We start from the raw sequence: 18977 nt of genomic DNA, 5'->3' as shown, positions 1-18977 counted from the left end.
GACCCTTATGTACGAAGTACTATCAGTACTATTGGACGTAGATGTGGTAAATATTGGATGCGTTAGAAAATATATTTAGAATGGCCATTAATTAATTCCATTGGTAGTATGGCTTTTGAAAAGACTTTAGTGCGGCTTACATACTTGACATTCCTCTTTTAGGCGATGGGCTAGCAACCTATCACTATTTGAATCTCAATTCTATCACTAAGCCAAACGGCTGAACGTGGCCGTTCAGTCTCTTGATGACTGTTGGCTCCGTCTACCCCGCATGGGATGTAGACGTGATTATATGTTATTTTATGTTTAGCGCTGTCATCCCTGGTGAACTGACAAGCTCTAATGGGCGTCAAATGATTAATTTTATTTATCTATCGTTTATCCTACAGGTTTTAAAATCACAGTTTTGACATGTTGCGAGTACAAAACAGGCAGACAGAAATTATAAAAAACACAGTTTTGGCTTAATTTTTTTTTCAATATTTTTGAAGTACAGACATATTACAATATATAATATGTATAGATATAATAATATTCTGATTCTTAATACTTAAATTATGGTCAACTCAATGCGAAGATTTTGGACGTTCTATTAAAGTGGTACAATAGCAAAACCAGAAATCTGGTCGAGTTTAAAGTTACAGCTAAAATCAATTAATAATGTTTACATGATGAGGTTTTGTTTTTAAATATTTATTCTCTCCTGGTTTTGGCGTATTCCCAGTTGCACCCTCCGCGATTAAGCTTCTATTGTCTTTTTTATTTAAATTATTGTCATTTATGTATATTAACTTATACTACGTATAGGCATGACAATGATTATAAAATGAAAATATGAAATGATTACTTAGTTATTTATGACCTATCTACAATTACTGCCGTGCAACCTTCACGGGCCGTTGGTCAGTAAATCTGTTTTCAAGCTAAATTTACTCTGTGTTACTCCAATTTGCTTTGTTGATATATCATACTTTCATTTGTCACAAATAGATCATTGTATCATGGACAGTTATACGTTAATGGTTGTTCGATTTCCGGAAAATTGATAAACAAAGTTAAATATGCCTTTCTGCCTCTTCGTGGGAGGCGAATGAAATAAATAAATTTATACGGGACCAATACACAGACTTATCTAGTATTAAAGTAACTTCAAGACTTGTGTTATGGGATACTACGCTATTATATTCAATACCTAAGACCCCATGCCAAGTAGCATTATTTTATACAACGGGTTGGTTGTTAGGCGTCAGGCATGAAGCAGAACGTAGTTAGGCCTGCCCCGGGCTCTTCTCCAGAGAGATGATGATGTAACCTGGGTTAACGCCAGGACCTTAAGTGTTGGAGTTCTGGAGTTAAGTTAAAAAATTAATAAAAATTTTGACACGAGATTGTACGGAGTGTGTAAGAATATACGGCCTCTGTGACGCAGCGGAAGTGTGCTTGTCTGTAATTCAGCGAACAGTCATGATGAGAAACCATCAAAATTCAAATTCACATTCAACATTTTTATTCATTATTATCTATAGGATACTTCATATCGCTTAATAATTGTCAAAACGTTTGGTTTCACAATATTGGTTGACGTCAAATTAATTACTTAAAACTAAAATTACTGCCGCTTCTAAGGCGTCAGTGCAGAAGAAGCGGTAACAAACTGCACTGCAGCATTTTCTTAAACAACGTCAACTTCACAATTATCCAAACTTAGGTTATCATCTTTTTCTGTTTAGTTTTGGGTATTGGATGTTTAACTTCTTTTTTTCAATATTGAATTAGGCATTTGTCTTCCATCTCACCTGATGGTAAGTAACGATGAACACGAAGTTCTACAAACTATCCTAAGTATTTATTGTAGAATATAATATCGTTAAGTTAGTGTTTCGTAAAACAAGTCTCGAACGTACTTCGAGTCTAATTTGACTTGTGTAAATTGTCACGTATATATTTATTTATTTATACCTTATCCGATTTACAAACAGTCATGATAAGGTGTTTCACCAAGCGGTGTTTCAATCGATTGTAAAACCAGGTTTACGAGTACCTAGCTGGCGATATCTAATCGAGTCGTCCTATCGCATGAGGTGGTCGCATGGCGTGCGTGTGCGCAGTCAATCACAGGTATAAACGTAATGAATGGCAGAAAAGACAGTCACAATTCTATTGCAAATGTATACTCATACATACTTACAGCCTTGGCCAAAAGTCTTAGGCAGGGTATAAATATACACAATGCATGTTTACTATTGAAACAATAAATAAATACTCGTATGTACCTAATAAGAACCATAAGAAGAAATACCTACTTCAAGATTTAAAAATAGATTGTTTAAATTTCCCTTGTCGTTGGAGTTTTTATATCTTTATAAATACCGAAAAAAAAAAAGAAAATATTTGTCTTTTAATTGTTTATAACGAATGTTTCCGTTATCTACACATACATAATGTAGGTAAGCAAAATTTCATTGAGATCGGTTTAGTAGATTAACTGTTAAGAGATTTAACTAGCAAACTTGCTTTATTTATATATTTATGGCGATGATTGAGAACCTCAATTTAAAAAAGTAAAGGATAAAATTTTAAAAAAATCTGTCTACATTGCATATTTCCTTGAGTAAATTATTTTTAAGGTATGCCTATAAGTATCGTAAAACAAATAGCTTATCTAATCGATACTGACTATTCCAGGTCATTACGTAAGGAGACTATGGCTATCTTTTTAATATCGATCGCGGATATACATACATAAAATCACGCCTCTTTCCCGGAGGGGTAGGCAGAGACTACATCTTTCCACTTGCCACGATCTCTGCATACTTCCTTCGCTACATCCACATTCATAACTCTTTTCATGCAAGCTCGGCGGTTTCGGGTACTCTTGACCTGACCTTTTACCAGAACGTCCTTAATTATGCTATGAATAGCGTCGTTAAAGTCGATTTTTTTTTGCCGTGTGGTTCCCGGCACCAATGGAAAAAAGAATAGGACCACTCCATCTCTTTCCCATGGGTGTCGTAAAAGGCGACTAAGGGGTAGGCTTATAAACTTGGGATTCTTCTTTTAGGCGATGGGCAACCTGTCACTATTTGAATCTCAATTCTATCATTAAGCCAAATAGCTGAACGTGGCCTACAGTCTTTTCAAGACTGTTGGCTCTGTCTTCTCCACAAGGGATGTATACCATATGTATGTATGTAAATCAGATGATCGAGTTTCTTTCTATATCAGCATACTTGTGACGTCATCACCACGCCCACCCCACGTTCCAATCACTACATGGTTTTCTGATGACTCTCCTCATGTGTTATCGTAATCCATCCATATCCATAATTTATACGTAGATAATACATATACATATAATCACATCTATATCCGTTGCGGGCTAGACAGAGCCAATAGTCTTGAAAAGACTGATAGGCCACATTCAGCTGTTTGGCATCATTCAGGATGCTAGACCCGCGCCTTAAAAGAAGAATCCCATGTTTATAAACTTATCCCTGAGTTACCTTTTACGTAATCCATGGGAACGAGATGGAGTGGTTCTATTCTTTTTAGATTATTTGTGTGATAATACATATTTCATATCTATAACTAGCTGTGCCCGCGACTTCGTCCGCGTGGAATAGTTATTTTGGTCATCATTGAAGCCCTCAAGCACTAATAATTTTCCTCGTTTTTTTTTCACATATTCCATTATTTCTTTGCTCCTTATAGTTGCAGCGTGAGGTTATATAGCCTAAAGCCTTCCTCGACAAATGGTCTATTCAACGCAAAAAGAATTTTTCAATTCGAACCAGTAGTTCCAATTTTTCAGTGAGATTAGCGCGTTCAAACAAACAAACAAACTCTTCAGCTTTATAATATAAGTATGGATGTAAACTGTTGTCTGAACACTAGGTACAAAGTGATTGTGATGGAACCGAAGATATTTACAAGATAATAGAGATAAGAGGCGAGTGCAAAAGTCCAAATTAACTATGGTATTAAATTAGGTATGATTAATGTATGATAAATAAATATAATTTGTAATAATTGTTACAATTGTTACAATCCCTCACTGGAGAAGATCTTTCAATTTGAACTCAACTTTCTTAATTAAAAAAAATACATATATTAAAAATATATATTTTTTACATCAAGGCACAAAAAAATGATTTAAAATAATATAGGTTCATCCTCATTCAACTATATGACTTGACCTTTGAGTCTTGCAACTAATGCCAATGTCTACGCCGTAAGGAATAAGACGTGATTAGTGTGTGTATTAAAAATGTGTAGTTTTACCCTCTACATTTCTATGACAATGACCATATGAAGTCATTGACGTCTGATCGGGGTCATTTCTACGTCATGACAATGCAAAACATTGCGCATTTAACTTACCAATAACATGTTATTATTTTTTCAATTAAAAACATGGTCGGTACTTACATAGGTATTGTGCAAAAAAATATTAATTTAAATCAGCATCTCTTATGATTTTTCTTAAACAAATGCGATCTACTCATCCATTCATTTTGTCCGTTGTTTACTTCATTCTGGCTTTAATGACATTCGTACGCTTTTGACTACGATGCCGGGTTGGGTATGACGGGTTTTGAGACAACTCCTATTCGATCATAGTTAAAACAGTGCATTCAAATATATTTTTAAACGTTTTTAAGCAACAGGACATTTTTTTTATAGTTTTTAAAAACAGGAGACGTCAATGTTTGCTTTTGATTTCATTGGTGGGAATTTACAAAAATCCATTATTAACGGAATTCCGTTATTAAAAATATTGCTAATATCTGATTGTTCTTAACATCGTGGAGAAATATGGACATAATGGAAACGAAATGCGTATCCATGATCAAAATACGCACCCTGGGCAACTCTCCAAAGGGGAAAGCATGTGATAATAATCTCATAAAGGAGAAAAAGGGGAGAGTCCCGGTACTCCAGGTATGCAACCTGGAGAGATTTCTTTGAGAGTTTTCTTAATACTTAGGTGATTTGACCCGGTCACTGATTTTTCAGAAACAATGCAATTTCTATCGAACACGGGACCAGCTCCTCAGAGGGAGGAAATCTGGTCTATAAAGTAATCTCTGCTTAATTGCCCTTGGCAACCGAAGATTTACAAGTGTTTAACACCTATGCATTAAACGAAATGATCAACAAACTGTTTTAATTGGGTCATTGTTACATTGCTATTACAGGTTATCACTAACATAGCAGTTATTAACCAGCAATTCTCTAAGTTAACTTTATATTTAATTTCGAAAAATTGTTCTGTTGATATCGCCTCGAATTTTTTTATTCCTTTACATTTATACCTTGTCCTGTAAATTTGGTGTTGAAAATTATAATAGATTACATGAAATTTGTGTTGTCACTATTTGAAATTTGCCTTTTAACTTATTCACTTGCCAGATAAGTATAAATTAAGTGATCTTAATTTTATGAAAGCAATTACATAAACGGATTGCAAGGAATAAATAACAGATATTTTTTAATTAAGCTGTATTAACACATCAATTTTTAACGACTGGGTCAAAAGAAAGGTCAAAAAGTTCTGTAGCCCAAAAATCATACGTGTTAAGTGTTGAAAATACCCATTATTTATTCAAAACTTTTTTTAACAAAACATTATAAAAAGCTTAAAAAACTTAACTCAGGCAATTGCTCGACTATGAATAACTCCGGATTCATAAATATGTTGTGTCGAAAATAAGTAAAACGAATACCTACTAAGTTCATTAACTCCGCTTTGATAAGGGGTCGGTTCGTCAGTCGGGACTCCCAGAGTCAAGATACTCGTTCGTAAGTATTTGAACAGCCACGACATTTATATTACACTAACTTTTGGCCGCAGCTCTGCCCGCGTTAAGTTCCCGTGATAATTTTCAGAAAAAAAATCAGTATTTCATGATATTGATATGGGTTAATGAGATTCTTTATAAATCATTTCATTACCGTGTGATGCCGCGTGATTCTCGGCACTTCCATAAAGGACCACACATTCTCTTTCCCATGGTTGTCGTAAATGGCGGCTAAGGGATGGGCTAGTAAGCTTGTGATTCTTGAGATAGCTACCTGTCACCATTTTAATGAGGCCTATCTGGCTTGGCTCTGTATATCCCAGTAAGGGATAAAGACGTGATTACATGAATGTATGTATGATAATAGCTATATAGATTTCATTAAAGTTACCACGACTTTATGACCATATAGCCGCTATAGCGTAATAGACATACATACATACAGGTACAAAGACTCGCATTTATTAATAGTTGCATACACGAAGAAAGGAAGATTATGACGTGATATCAAAGCTAACAACTGATGGCATACAGTAATTTTCTCTCTAAAAATTTTATACTATCCTACTAATATTATAAATGCGAAAGTTTGTGAGTATGTCAGTATGGATCTTACTCTTTCACGCAAAAACTACTGAACCGATTACGATGAAATTTGTAGGTAGCTGAAGACCCAGAATAAAATATAGGCTACTTTATCCCGGAGTTCCCGCGGGAATGATTGCACGCGGACGAAGTCGCGGGCGGCCTCTAGTTTATAATAATGATATGACACATAACGCACTGTAAGTTTCCCTCTGGGGTCACATCACTAGTCGTATGTATTTCATCACGGTTTGTTTGTGATAAAGATCGCCCGAGCGGAAAGTCCACAGTGTATATAATGCATGCACGTGCAGTGCCAAAGTACAATTTAACTTAATATTAATATAGGGCCGTGTGGTTCCCGGCACCAATACAAAAAAGAATAGGACCACTCCATCTCTTTCCCATGGATGTCGTAAAAGGCGACTAAGGGATAGGCTTACAAACTTGAGATTCTTTTATAGGCGATGGGCTAGCAACCTGTCACTATTTGAATCTCAATTCTATCATTAAGCCAAATAGCTGAACGTGGCCATTCAGTCTTTTCAAGACTGGTGGCTCTGTCTACCCCGCAAGGGATATAGACGTGACCATGTGTATGTGTATAAAAAATATAACATATTATCAGTAAAATATACCAACATCCACTATGTTATTAACATAGTGGATGTTGGTAAGTATTGTTTTATGTTTTTTGTTATGCGCAACAAAAAGTTTACAAACAAAAACACGATCACGTCTTTATCCCGCACGGGGAAAACAGAGCCAACATACATACATACATAAAATCACGCCTCTTTCCCGGAGGGGTAGGCAGAGACTACCACTTTCCACTTGCCACGATCTCTGCATACTTCTTTCGCTTCATCCACATTCATAACTCTCTTCGTGCAAGCTCGGCGGTTTCGGGTACTTTTGACCTGACCCTTTACCAGGACGTCCTTAATTTGGTCAAGATACGTTCGTCTAGGTCTACCCACTCCGACCTTTCCCTCCACACTCTCCTTGTATATCTGCTTAGTCAACCTGTTTTCATTCATCCTCTCCACATGACCGAACCATCTCAACATACCCTTTTCTATTCCTGTAACTACATCTTCTTTCACATCACAACGTTCCCTTATCACGCTGTTCCTTATCCGGTCACTCAATTTCACACCCAATATACTCCTTAACGCTCTCATTTCCACTGCATTTATTCTGCTGTATTTGACGTCAAATCACGCCTCTTATTCGGAGGGGTAAGTAGTGACTACATCTGTCCACTTGCTATGATTCTTGCAGGTATATTTAAACCATACATACAAACTTGCGGGGTAGACAAAGTCAACATTCTCATCAAGGCTAAAAGGCCACGCATAGCTGTATGGCTTCATGGTGGAATTGAGATTGAAATAGTAACAGGTTGCTAGCTCATCGCCTACAAGAGGAATCCTGAGTTTATAAGCCTTTCCCTTAGTTAGTCGCCTTTAACGACGTCCATGGGAAAGATATGGAGTGGTTTTATTCTAAAGTGCCCAAAACCACACGGCATACAGACACGTATTAAATCAATGAATGCATAGTCCACATTCAGAACTCTCTTCGTGCAACCTCGGCGGTTGATATTGATAACTTTTCAATATTAGGTACATATATACATACATACTTATGGTAACGTCTAAATCCCTTGCGGGGTAGACAGAGCCAAAAGTCCTGAAAAGACTGAATGACCACGTTCAGCTATTTGGCTTAATAATAGAATTGAGATTCAAATAGTGACAGGTTGCTGCTAGTCCATCGCCTAAAAAAGAATCCCAAGTTTGTAAGCCTATCCTTTAGTCGCTTTTTACGACATCCATGGGAAAGAGATGGAGTGGTCCTATTCTTTTTCGTATTGGTACCGGGAATTACTGGAATATTACTGGACCTAAACAGGCTCCTTCTGGTGCGAGTCCCTTTTGTGTCCTCACCTCTCCTGAGGGAATGCCGGAGGTCAGTTTTTAATCTGATTTAATAACGACCCTGGAGTGTTAAACTTCGTGTAAAACTCTGACTGTTTTACACGAAGCGACTCCTGTCTGTTCCCTGCAACCTTTGCACGGGAACCTAACATCATACGTGTTCATGGGTACAAATCTTGTTGCCTGAATGTGCAGGTTTCCTCACGATGTTTACTTTCGTAATCGTAAGAGCATCGGGTTAGCCAACAAACTAAAGTAAACAACTCAGGGTCGCGTGCCACAGTAAAAATAGAAGTGTATAGCTTGAATATTTCTTTTTTATATGATGAAATCGGAGCAAAGATAAGAAGTAATTACGGAATATCTTGACCTCTTGGTGTGGGGTCAGGTCAAGATATTCCGTAATTACTTCGGTATGTCGGAAATGCTCAAAGGAAACATTGCTAGTTTATATTTATAGGCGACTAACTGCTGCCCCGCAACTCTGTTTCCGTTAAAATTTTATAAGGCGTTATAATTTCAACGTTAATTAAGTACATATTCAAAGCCTATACTTTAGATATAGAATAAAATATAATATAAAAAAGTCTCATCTCTTTCCCATGGACGTCGTAAAAAGTGATTAAGGGATAGGCTTATAAACTTGGGATTCTTCTTTTAGGCTTTTATCATTAAGCCAAACAGCTGGCTCTGTCTATCCCGCAAGGGATATAGACGTGATTATATGAATGAATGAATGAATATAGAATATAGCTTATGTATTATAAAGAAAATGCCTACGGTCATTTTTATAGGCTTCAAATAGCGTACAGTGGTTCTTTGATAGAATAATATACATTATATGTTACTGTGTTTAAAAAACTAATAAAGTGTATTATATTAAAAATTAAAACATAAAATTTCACAAATTATTTATATTTATAACAACCTAACTAACTTACTTACATATATTCAAATATTTTACAAACTAGAATCACTCCTTACAACTTAACCAGTCCTATTTTTACAATAATAATTATCTACTTAATCAAATAAAATGACAATTACTTTAATAACACACTCGTGGCTTCTCACACATTAGCAATTTTTAATAATGTGCTGAAATAAGAGTGTATTTTCTAATCTGTGGTCCAATGTTAAATCATAATTGAGATTTATATTGGACTTTTCAACGAAAAATAAAATAAACATTAAACGTCACTATTATAAAACCTCACAAAGTAAGTAATCAAGTGTTAATTTTTTTCGTAAGATCGCATGTAAGACTTTTCATGTCTTTTATAAAATTGTATAGGTAGGTACTTTATCTCTTCATCCTTCCTACTAATATTTTAAATGCGAAAGTTGTGAGTATGTCAGTATGTCAGTATGGATGTTTGTTACTGTTTCACGCCAAAAACTACTGAACCGATTACGATGAAATTTGGTATAAGAATAACTGAATAACATATAGGCTACTTTTTATCCCGGAGTCCCCGCGGGAATGAATCCACGCGGACGAAGTCGGCCTCTAGTTACAAATACCTACTGTTTCATAGGCAAACAGTTATATAGTTATAGGATTTCAATTATTTATTGCTGTACAGTACAGTTAAAATAATAAGCATAGCGACATTAAATAATTTTGATTAGTCAGTCGCTAAACAAATGCTATCTTCCAAGTATATAAAAGCATCCCGTTGCCAAGCGTTTAAAACAGGTACCTTGTCTTATGTATGAGGGATAATGGACTAAAGGCTATATACTAAGACTATATGACCAACCCCGGGCCCCATAAAACTTCTGTGGAGGGTGAAACCGGGAACACTCAGAGATGTGAGACAGGTCTAAACGCTATATACCTTCAACAAGCCCATAAAAAGTTACACTTGACCACATAACAGCTTCTTTATCCAAAAGTGCATTCACAAAAAATATAAACATTATTTTTTATAACCCAGATATCGTTTGTACAAATCCATCATTTCATAGAGAATGTCCTGAAAACTATGTACTAAGTAAACATACGATCAATTGCCCCGTAAGGTTCATTGACCCCGGACAACAGGTAGCCCAGCTCCATCCGATCGTCTGCCAGTCACCGAGCCAGCACTGGCCTGGGTAAGCCGTTAGTTTGGGGGTCTTCCCAGGATTCGGAGTCGTATACTTTGGGCTTCAAGATGTATACGAACTATAATGAAAGATATAATTATGTCAATGTGAAATCACTGATATTCGAACACTACATACATACATATGGTCACGTGTAAATGCCTTGCGGGGTAGACAGAGCCAACAGTCTTGAAAACACTGAATGGCCACATTCAGCTATTTGGCTTAATGATAGAATTGAGATTCAAATAGTGACAGGTTGCATCGCCTAAAAAAGAATCCCAAGTTTGTAAGCCTATCCCTTAGACGCCTTTTATGACATCCACGGGAAAGAGATGGAGTGGTCTTATCCTTTTTTGTATTGGTGCCATACGGCACTGTACACAAAGAGTTCTCGACAGAACGGAAATTCGCGGGCGAAACTAAGAGCGTATCCTAGTTTTAAATTTATTTATTTTCAAGTAACACTTACAGTAAAGACGGCGATAGCAGTTCCAATGAGAAAGCCGGCTCCAACGTCGCTCCAGTGATGTTGGTTCTCCTGGACCCGAGTGATGCCGACGTACCACGCCGCCATTAGAGCAGCGAATTGGGCGAAATGCCGACACAGTTTCGAACCGCGCCATTTGCATTTATATTGCAGGTAACACTGGAAGAACATTGCTCTTATAAAAGAAAATCCAGTCGATATTATTCCAATTTCTTGATTTGAGATATGACGTCGAAACCTTGGCGAGGTACGGTAGAAAGTACTTAGAAGTCTGTATTGAATTATTCCGATTTCTGTCGTAGAATGCAATTGACGTTAAAACGTAAATATCTTAAGGGTAATAGAACTACTAGCTTTTACCTCTAACTTCGCCTGAGCGGATTAGCGCCACATACAAAAGCATACACAGGTTTTTCGCACATCACACGGGAAGTATAGTTTTTACTGGGATGAAAAGTACCCTATGTCCTTCTCCAGACTTTTATATAAAATTTTACAGTTTATAACTTGTGAAGAGACAGTGTTGAAAGAAAAATCATTTAACCAATTGATCATGCAAAATCGTTTCGAAGAAGATAGACATAAAGTCGTGTGCATATCAACATATTCCTCTTGTTAAACCGGGTTTTCAAAATACAGTAAAAGCTCCCTATTCGCACTTCCGTCATTCGCGTTTTCACTATTCGCGGTTTAAAAAAATGCAACCCAATTTCTTTATTCGCGGCTAAAAATTTCTTTATTCGCGGATCTAAAATTTCATACAAAATTCCAATAGGTGTTTAAGGCAATATCTTTTGCAAATGCCGTCAAATGGTACCGCCGAGCACTTTGAACACCGCGGTTGGCGTTTTTGAAAATGTAAACAAACAGAAGAAAGCAACCTTATTTCTGAGAAAATAAAGCATATTTTTAAATGTTGCTGTTCCGTTCTTTGGTAAAAGCCGCTTTGCCTATTTTATTGTTTTATCTTTTACATTCGTTACTTAAAATTGTGATCGAGTAACACATCTCTACTGCTCTCTTCGTTCTTCGTAATTAATAATGTCAACTAAAAAAAATTGAAAAACGCGTTTTCTACACGAAAAAAATCTGTGTTACTGCTTAAAGCGAAAATAGAAATGCTGGATCGTTTACGCCTTGGAGAGTATCTAGGAACGCATCCTCATAAACCTATATAAATTACCATTCTGTATTCACGGTTTCTGTATTCGCGGCATATTTATGGAACCTATACCCCGCGAATAAAGAGATTTTACTGTACCTAATTGGTACATACATATATACATACTAGCTGTGCCCGCGACTTCGTCCGCGTGGAAAAGTTATTTTGGGCAACAAATTTATTTTTGCAAACATCCTCCTCGGCTTTATCAATTATAGCTGCTAATTGTTATGCGACTTGGCGACGACTTGGCCCACATCATTACCCGCGACCGAACGGAGACCGTATACCTATATGCGTTTAGGGTGAGAGGTTGTGCGTTTGTGTGTTTGTTTGTGCAAACCAATGTTAGCATGTATGTATCTCCAAAACCACTGCTCCGATTTTAATACGATTTTCACTGCTGGATTTAGATTTGATTTGAGGCGGGGCGGTCAGGCGGTCACGCGTATTAGAAAGAACGCTGGTTCGCCGTATTAAATATTTCGCTGCAAATTGCTTATAACGACTATATCTCAAAACCTATTCGTCTGATTTATATACTATAAATGGCAATTTTAGTCTACATGAAAAGCCAAAAGTCATAAACATATTTATTTGGATAAGGATTAATACTGAATTAAAGAAAATTGGTTTCAAAATAACTTATGTTTATAATGAAAAAATAATCTTAAAAAATGAACATAAAAGTGGTTATTGTAAGTAAACCTTAAGAGATAGATATATGCTCTCGCGGACTTTTTTGTGGCAAAAAATGAGTACTTCACATCAGTTTGTTGGTTTGCGCAGCATTCGCGTGGAAAGCTCGCAGATGGCTGACTCATTCAACTTTCACCTGCATTGTTGACGTTTCCCGTAGGAAATCCGGGGTAAAATGTAGCCTATAGCCTTCCTCGATAAATAGACTATCTAACAGTGAAAGAATTATTCAAATCGGTTCAGTAGTTTCTGAGATTAGCGCGTTTAAACAAACAAACAAACAAAACAAACTCTTCAGCTTTATAATATTAGTATAGATGATCAAGTCTGTATCCCTTGTGGGGTAGACAGAGCCAACAGTCTTGAAAAGACTGATAGGCCATGCTGTGCTATTTGGCTTAATGATAGAATTGAGATTCAAATAGTGACAGGTTGCTAGCCCATCGCCTAAAAAAAGAATCCCAAGTTTGTAAGCCCTTAGTCGCCTTTTACGACATCCATGGGAAAGAGATGGAGTGGTCCTATTCTTTTTTGTACCGGTGCCGGGAACCACACGGCACAAAATAATAGGTTGTTGTAATAAAATCGAATGAGTATAAAGTTTCACACAGAAATTATTTAACCAAAATTTCGAAGATGATAGACATAAAATCGTGTGCACATCAACGTCAAAATAAGACAGGGTACTGGCCAAGAGTCTCTGGTTTTTTGGATTAAAATGCACTCACAATGAAGAACACCGCTGTGTACATGGCGTAAGAGGAATGTCCAGACGGGAATGACAGCCGAGCATTCATGATCCTGTCTTCGTCAGTACCCCTGCATGTGTAGTCCATGATGTAACCCAAATCATTGATTGTAGATTGATTCGGGACTGGTTGGCAGGCCTGAAACATGTTAAGACATGATCTTATCAAACATACATACATATATATGATATATTATACATTATATGACATATATATGAGTGGTAAAGGGTCAGATCAAAAGTACCCGAAACCGCCGAGCTTGCATGAAGAGAGTTATGAATGTGGATGAAGCGAAGGAAGTATGCAGAGATCGTGGCAAGTGGAAAGAGGTAGTCTCTGCCTACCCCTCCGGGAAAGAGTCGTGATTTTATGTTTGTATGTATATATGAGTCAACAGTCTCGAAAAGACAAAGGCTACGTTCACCTCAATGGATTTAAATGATGGGATTGAGATTCAAATTATTGGCAGTTTGTTAGACTATCGCCTAAAAGAAGAATCCCAATGTATTAACCCATGTTCTGATTGGCTTTTATAGCGTAAAATATGAAGTTATACAGACTATCACAAGCCAACAGTCTCGAAAAGACTGAAAGTTAGTGATGGAAATGACCTTAAGGTTAGTGATGGAATTGAGGCTTATAGTGCTATAGGTTGCTAACCCATCGCCTAAAAATTATATGAGACCATCATAAAGGCTTCACTACATTAGATAATGTGCTTATTCCCTTAGTCGCCTTTTACGTCATCCATGGAAAATATGAAAGAGTTATCCCTATCATTAAGTTCTGCAACGGCGCTTTTCCTGAAAGCGGGGTTCAAATGACCACGAATTTTCTTCTGATACCTTCTGGTATTAGATGCAATAACATTTTTTACCTCTCTCCTCAAGAGGAACCTGGGGTGCGCCCTGTGACAATGATTCTGGATTGGGTAAGTCAGGTTCAGGTCCACATGGGATCATGGTTATCTGGTAGATCTAATATTGTCCATCGCAAAGACGAGAGAGACAGACATTACCTCATAGAAGTATGGGCGTAGTCGCCCCAAGGTGTATTTCCCTATAGACACCGTCAGCTGCTGACAGGCCGCTCCGAAGGTGTATACTCCAATCACACGGTAGCTCTCCCAAAGCCAAGATGCTATCGGCTTCCCAGATAGAGACTTCTCCACTGCATTCTGCTTCTTTTGACATATTTCTGCTACAAAAACCTGAAAAAAGTGAAAAACTTCGTTACAACTAAGGCAAGCATGGAAGCTTGCACTAGATGTATGCGCTGCTTTTCCCTTAATCGCCTTTGATGAGATCACTATCTAACAAATTAAATTGATTTGTCGTCTACAACAAACCCCCTTAAACGCCATACGAATTGATTTTCAACCGTCAAGTAAGAACTCGCTTGATGTTATACTTGTCAGACCACCTCCAAAATTTATATATACAGCAAATCGACATACTACAGACCACCCTCGGATAGAGATGGAGTGGTCCTATATTAAAGTGCCGGGAACCACACGGCAATAGAATACTCACAGTGAGAATTACGACGACGAACCCTATAATGCCCAGCACAGCTTCCGTAATGGACTGCTCCCTGTATCTGTAACGGATGGTTTCGTCCGACTCGAAGTAGCCTCGGCGGTATGGCTCTGCCTGCAATTGGATCAGCAGTAGGGGGATGCAGACTGGAAATACGGAAAAAAATGAATTTTAATAGATGCAGGAAGTACAGTCGCAAAGTGACGTTATTCGCTACAGAAGACAGAAGGAGAAAAGAGGAGAGAAATAATCAAATTTATAGTAGTATTTTTTACAATAAAAATAAATCTCTTTCCCTTGGATGTTGTAAAAGGCGACTAAGGGATAGGCTTATAAACTTGAGATTCTTCTTTTAGGCGATGGGCTAGCAACCTGCCACTATTTGAATCTCAATGCTTTCTTTCAGACAAATAGCTGAACGTGGCCTATCAGTCTTTTCAAGACTGTTGGCTCTGTCTACCCCGCAAGGGATATAGACGTGATCAAAAACTTAATAAAAGTTGTATTTATTAAAGAAATGGTACCTAAACCTATAAGTAAAAGTACTCATTTTGAGTTCACATACTTCTGTTAATAATAAAAATGATTTCTGACTTTTTTTTCCTATCTAAACAAACCATGGCAACCGTTGCTATAGCATATAAAGAAGGTTGCCTACAATAGACTATCAGATCCTTAGAAGGGAAGAGAATAGGTCGTGAGGAAATATGGTTCATTTTAAGTCGATGTGTCAAGTAAGAAAGATTGCATTTTACTTAATTCTTACTTAAAAATTAGATACCTATTTAAATTACATGTCTACAAGTAAAGCTAAATAGTTGGCCGTGCAGAAACGTGGTATAGTGAGTCATTGATAAGCTTCGTGAAAATAAAACCTTTGATAAGAGTAAACGTGTGAATCACACCTCCAATACCTAGGTAGTCTAATAGTCCCAATTGCTGGAACTTGTTGATTTATGTCGACAAAACCTAATCAAACCTTTACTAGATTTTGAAAGCAATCTTATATAAAAATCATCATAACATCATCGTCAGAAAGACTTAAGACTATGGCTGGATGTGGTGAATGATCTTTACCTTTGTTATTATATAGATCTACAACTCAGTAGTTTATTTATGAATTTGTTTCGTCAAAGGCACAGTTGGAACTATCAGTTTCCTTTATATTGAGCCCACAAGGACTTTGCGAGTGGTGAACCGTTAAATTATTTGTTTTTTTGCGATAGTATTGTCGGCAGAACGGATATTAGCGAATCGTCTTGTTGATCACATGCTCCTTCTTTTCAGTGACAAAATACGGGAGTTTAAATCAGAAAAGAGCTATTCTTTTGATGAGTACAATTGAAATTTGTCTTCTATTGAGCTTAGCCTGTAAGTAGTTGTAAGTGTAGTAAATAAATAAATAACCTCAGATTCAAACAGGTGATTGTAAAATTTAATTCAGATGATACAATCAGTCTATTACTGTAGAAGTTAAACCTACTCCTAAAGTGATTATCTAAGTTGTCATGCACTGGGCCAAAAGATTTGGATGATCTTCATTCATAAAATTCACTAAACAACAATAAATTGTACTTACCACAAGCTAAGGCAAGGAAATCCAAAAACATATTGCAAAAAACTCTGTCACACGCCATGTTGAAATGTTTTTATTATATTTTTGTAACAGTAAGTACGACCGCCTCTTATCGAGTGATAAGTGTCACTGATATTAGATCTGCGGGTAGGTAGATAACGGGTATTGAGGTATCTTATCAAAAACTACTTTAGTATATAATATTTGGTTGAATAATTGCAACCGTAATCGTACACATACAATTTCAGTTTGGACCTGTGATTGGAACGTTGAAACTGTAGTAGGTTTACATAAAACTAATAGCCAAAAGTGAAACAATATTTTTACTCCCCCCATACATATTGGTTGATCAGCTGATTAGTCTTCGTATGGATAGTAAGTAAGTCACTACACATACATATATATGCATCACAAAATCCAATAATCCCTTACAAATACCAATAACCTTTTGGTGTCAATCAAGACTGTCAAGTAAGCAGCCGACGTATATGTCAGAGATTGATGAATGCTTATAGGATGAATATGGTACAAAAGAACGTACTTGTCGTGCAAATTGTGACAAGTCTCTGTCTATTCCTCATTATTAAAGTAAGTATATGTATGGGAAAAGATAAAAAACTTGGGTTTCTTCCTTTAGGCGATGGGCTAACAGCCTGCCACTATTTGAGTCTCAATTCTATCAGTTAACTGCTGAACATGACCTTTTAGACTTTTTAAAGCTGTGTAATTTGTACCGCATACATTTCTTTTTATTTACTAAAGGCCGCCCGCGACTTTGTCCGCATGGAAACCCTATCAATCCCGCGGGAACTCCGGGATAAAAAGTAGCCTATATGTTATTCTGGGTCTTCAACTACCTACATACCAAATTTCATCGTAATCGGTTCAGAAGTTTTTGCGTGAAAGAGTAACAAACATCCATACTGACATCCTGACATATTCACAAACTTTCGCATTTATAATACTAGTAGGATAATGTATCCACCCGAATTGTTTCTATGAAGTAACAGGCTACATTTAAAATCCAATGAGAGCATAGCTTCAGGGAAGAGGTAGTTTTACATGAGCCGCCAGCACGTGCAATATATACCTACTCTACTAATCAAGACTGTCTGCAAGCTGGCGGCGAACCCGGCGGCAAGTGTGGATGGGCCATTATAAAGCTTTCTCCTAAAATCTTTTACCGCAATACGCAACAACGCATCTTGCAGGCGCTTGGCGTCAAATAAAATGCAGGGCTTCTTATTCACTCTTATGTAAATTCCGACTTTATTACTTTCAAAGTTTACCGTAGATTAGAATTTGTGTCCTTACTTTAAAAAAAATAGGGATTAAAGGTGATAGCTTGATAGTTTCTTTGCCACATCCCTATTGATTAGAATGATTTTAATTCTAGACCTTATTCTTACAAAAAGCTGGGGTTCAATTGGGTTTGGTAATAAAAAAAATTGTTGTCAGAACAATATTTATTATGCTTTCAAATGTTTAAACATTAAATAAAGTATAAATAAAGCTGCCGTAAGCCTATCTAATTAAAAAGGCAGTGCATGTACAATAAATATATTTAAATTAGTTAACACTGGGATTTTTATACATTTTAAGTATAATACCTACCCACCATAGAATTCGAAATATATAATGAATTACTCCAATTACAATGATTTATACTTATTCATATGAAATTTAAAATAACTTCAATTTTTAATGGTAAAATAGCTAGTAATAATACTATACAAAATTTAATATTGCACGGATATATAAGTAGTAAGTAACATTAAATTAATAAGTAGATCAAAAAATATATACACAAAAACAACACTTGAATAAATCAAAGCCCAATACGAGTAAGACTTTGTCAAGTAGGATTCTTGACTTGTGCCAAAACTCTCCTCTCTGTATATTTATATAGGGTTACTTCAAATGCTTATCAAAAAAAGCTCCATATCATTTCATACAAAATTAATTACCTAACGTGGCAAATATATAACAGCTAAATTATTTTATTTCTTTTTCTCACGATTTCGGTGTTGGCTTCATAGGAAAGGTTGTTTAGTGTGATGGCCTGAGCAAGTAGGTAAAAGGTTTTATATTTGATACTAGTAACCCTGTATATTTTGATTTACCAAATTTTTATTGTAGATAGATGTCGCTTTTGAAGCTGTCATTATAGATATAGCGAAATAACAATACCAATTTCGGCCCGTCTTCAATGTTAACTAATTTAAATACTTACAAATTACAATTATACAATATTTTTTACACATATTTCATATACAATAATAATGTAAGACTAACCATTGCAACAAGCATCCAGCTTTTAAAATATACCTACTTATTAAAAAC

The 18977-nt window shown here is 36.4% G+C and overlaps 1 protein-coding gene across 1 annotated transcript; it reads right to left on the bottom strand.

Annotated features, from left to right (window-relative positions):
* Positions 1–9228: 9228 nt before the first annotated feature.
* Positions 9229–16764, bottom strand: LOC106137246 (putative phosphatidate phosphatase). Its single transcript, XM_013338046.2, has 6 exons — positions 16638–16764; positions 15053–15204; positions 14539–14730; positions 13500–13658; positions 10893–11069; positions 9229–10499 (listed from the first exon to the last, which is right to left on the bottom strand). Exons 1-6 carry the CDS (start codon positions 16693–16695, stop codon positions 10407–10409), a joined length of 831 nt encoding a protein of 276 aa, XP_013193500.1. The 5' UTR covers positions 16696–16764; the 3' UTR covers positions 9229–10406.
* Positions 16765–18977: the final 2213 nt, after the last annotated feature.

The sequence above is a fragment of the Amyelois transitella genome, chromosome 19 (genome assembly GCF_032362555.1).
Source record: "Amyelois transitella isolate CPQ chromosome 19, ilAmyTran1.1, whole genome shotgun sequence".
Lineage (NCBI taxonomy): Eukaryota > Metazoa > Arthropoda > Insecta > Lepidoptera > Pyralidae > Amyelois > Amyelois transitella.
The sequence above is the reverse complement of the archived record's forward strand: the minus strand, read 5'-3'. Positions and strand labels throughout refer to the sequence as shown.

Bases quoted from the DNA above. Each gene is read 5' to 3' on its own strand.
- LOC106137246 (XM_013338046.2), bottom strand. From the start codon at position 16,695: ATGGCGTGTGACAGAGTTTTTTGCAATATGTTTTTGGATTTCCTTGCC. The intron at 15,205-16,637 runs GTAAGTACAATT...CCGTATTTCCAG, and splicing joins TTTCCTTGCCTTAGCTTGTG to TCTGCATCCCCCTACTGCTG. The intron at 10,500-10,892 runs GTAAGTGTTACT...CTTTCATTATAG, and splicing joins CTGCTATCGCCGTCTTTACT to TTCGTATACATCTTGAAGCC.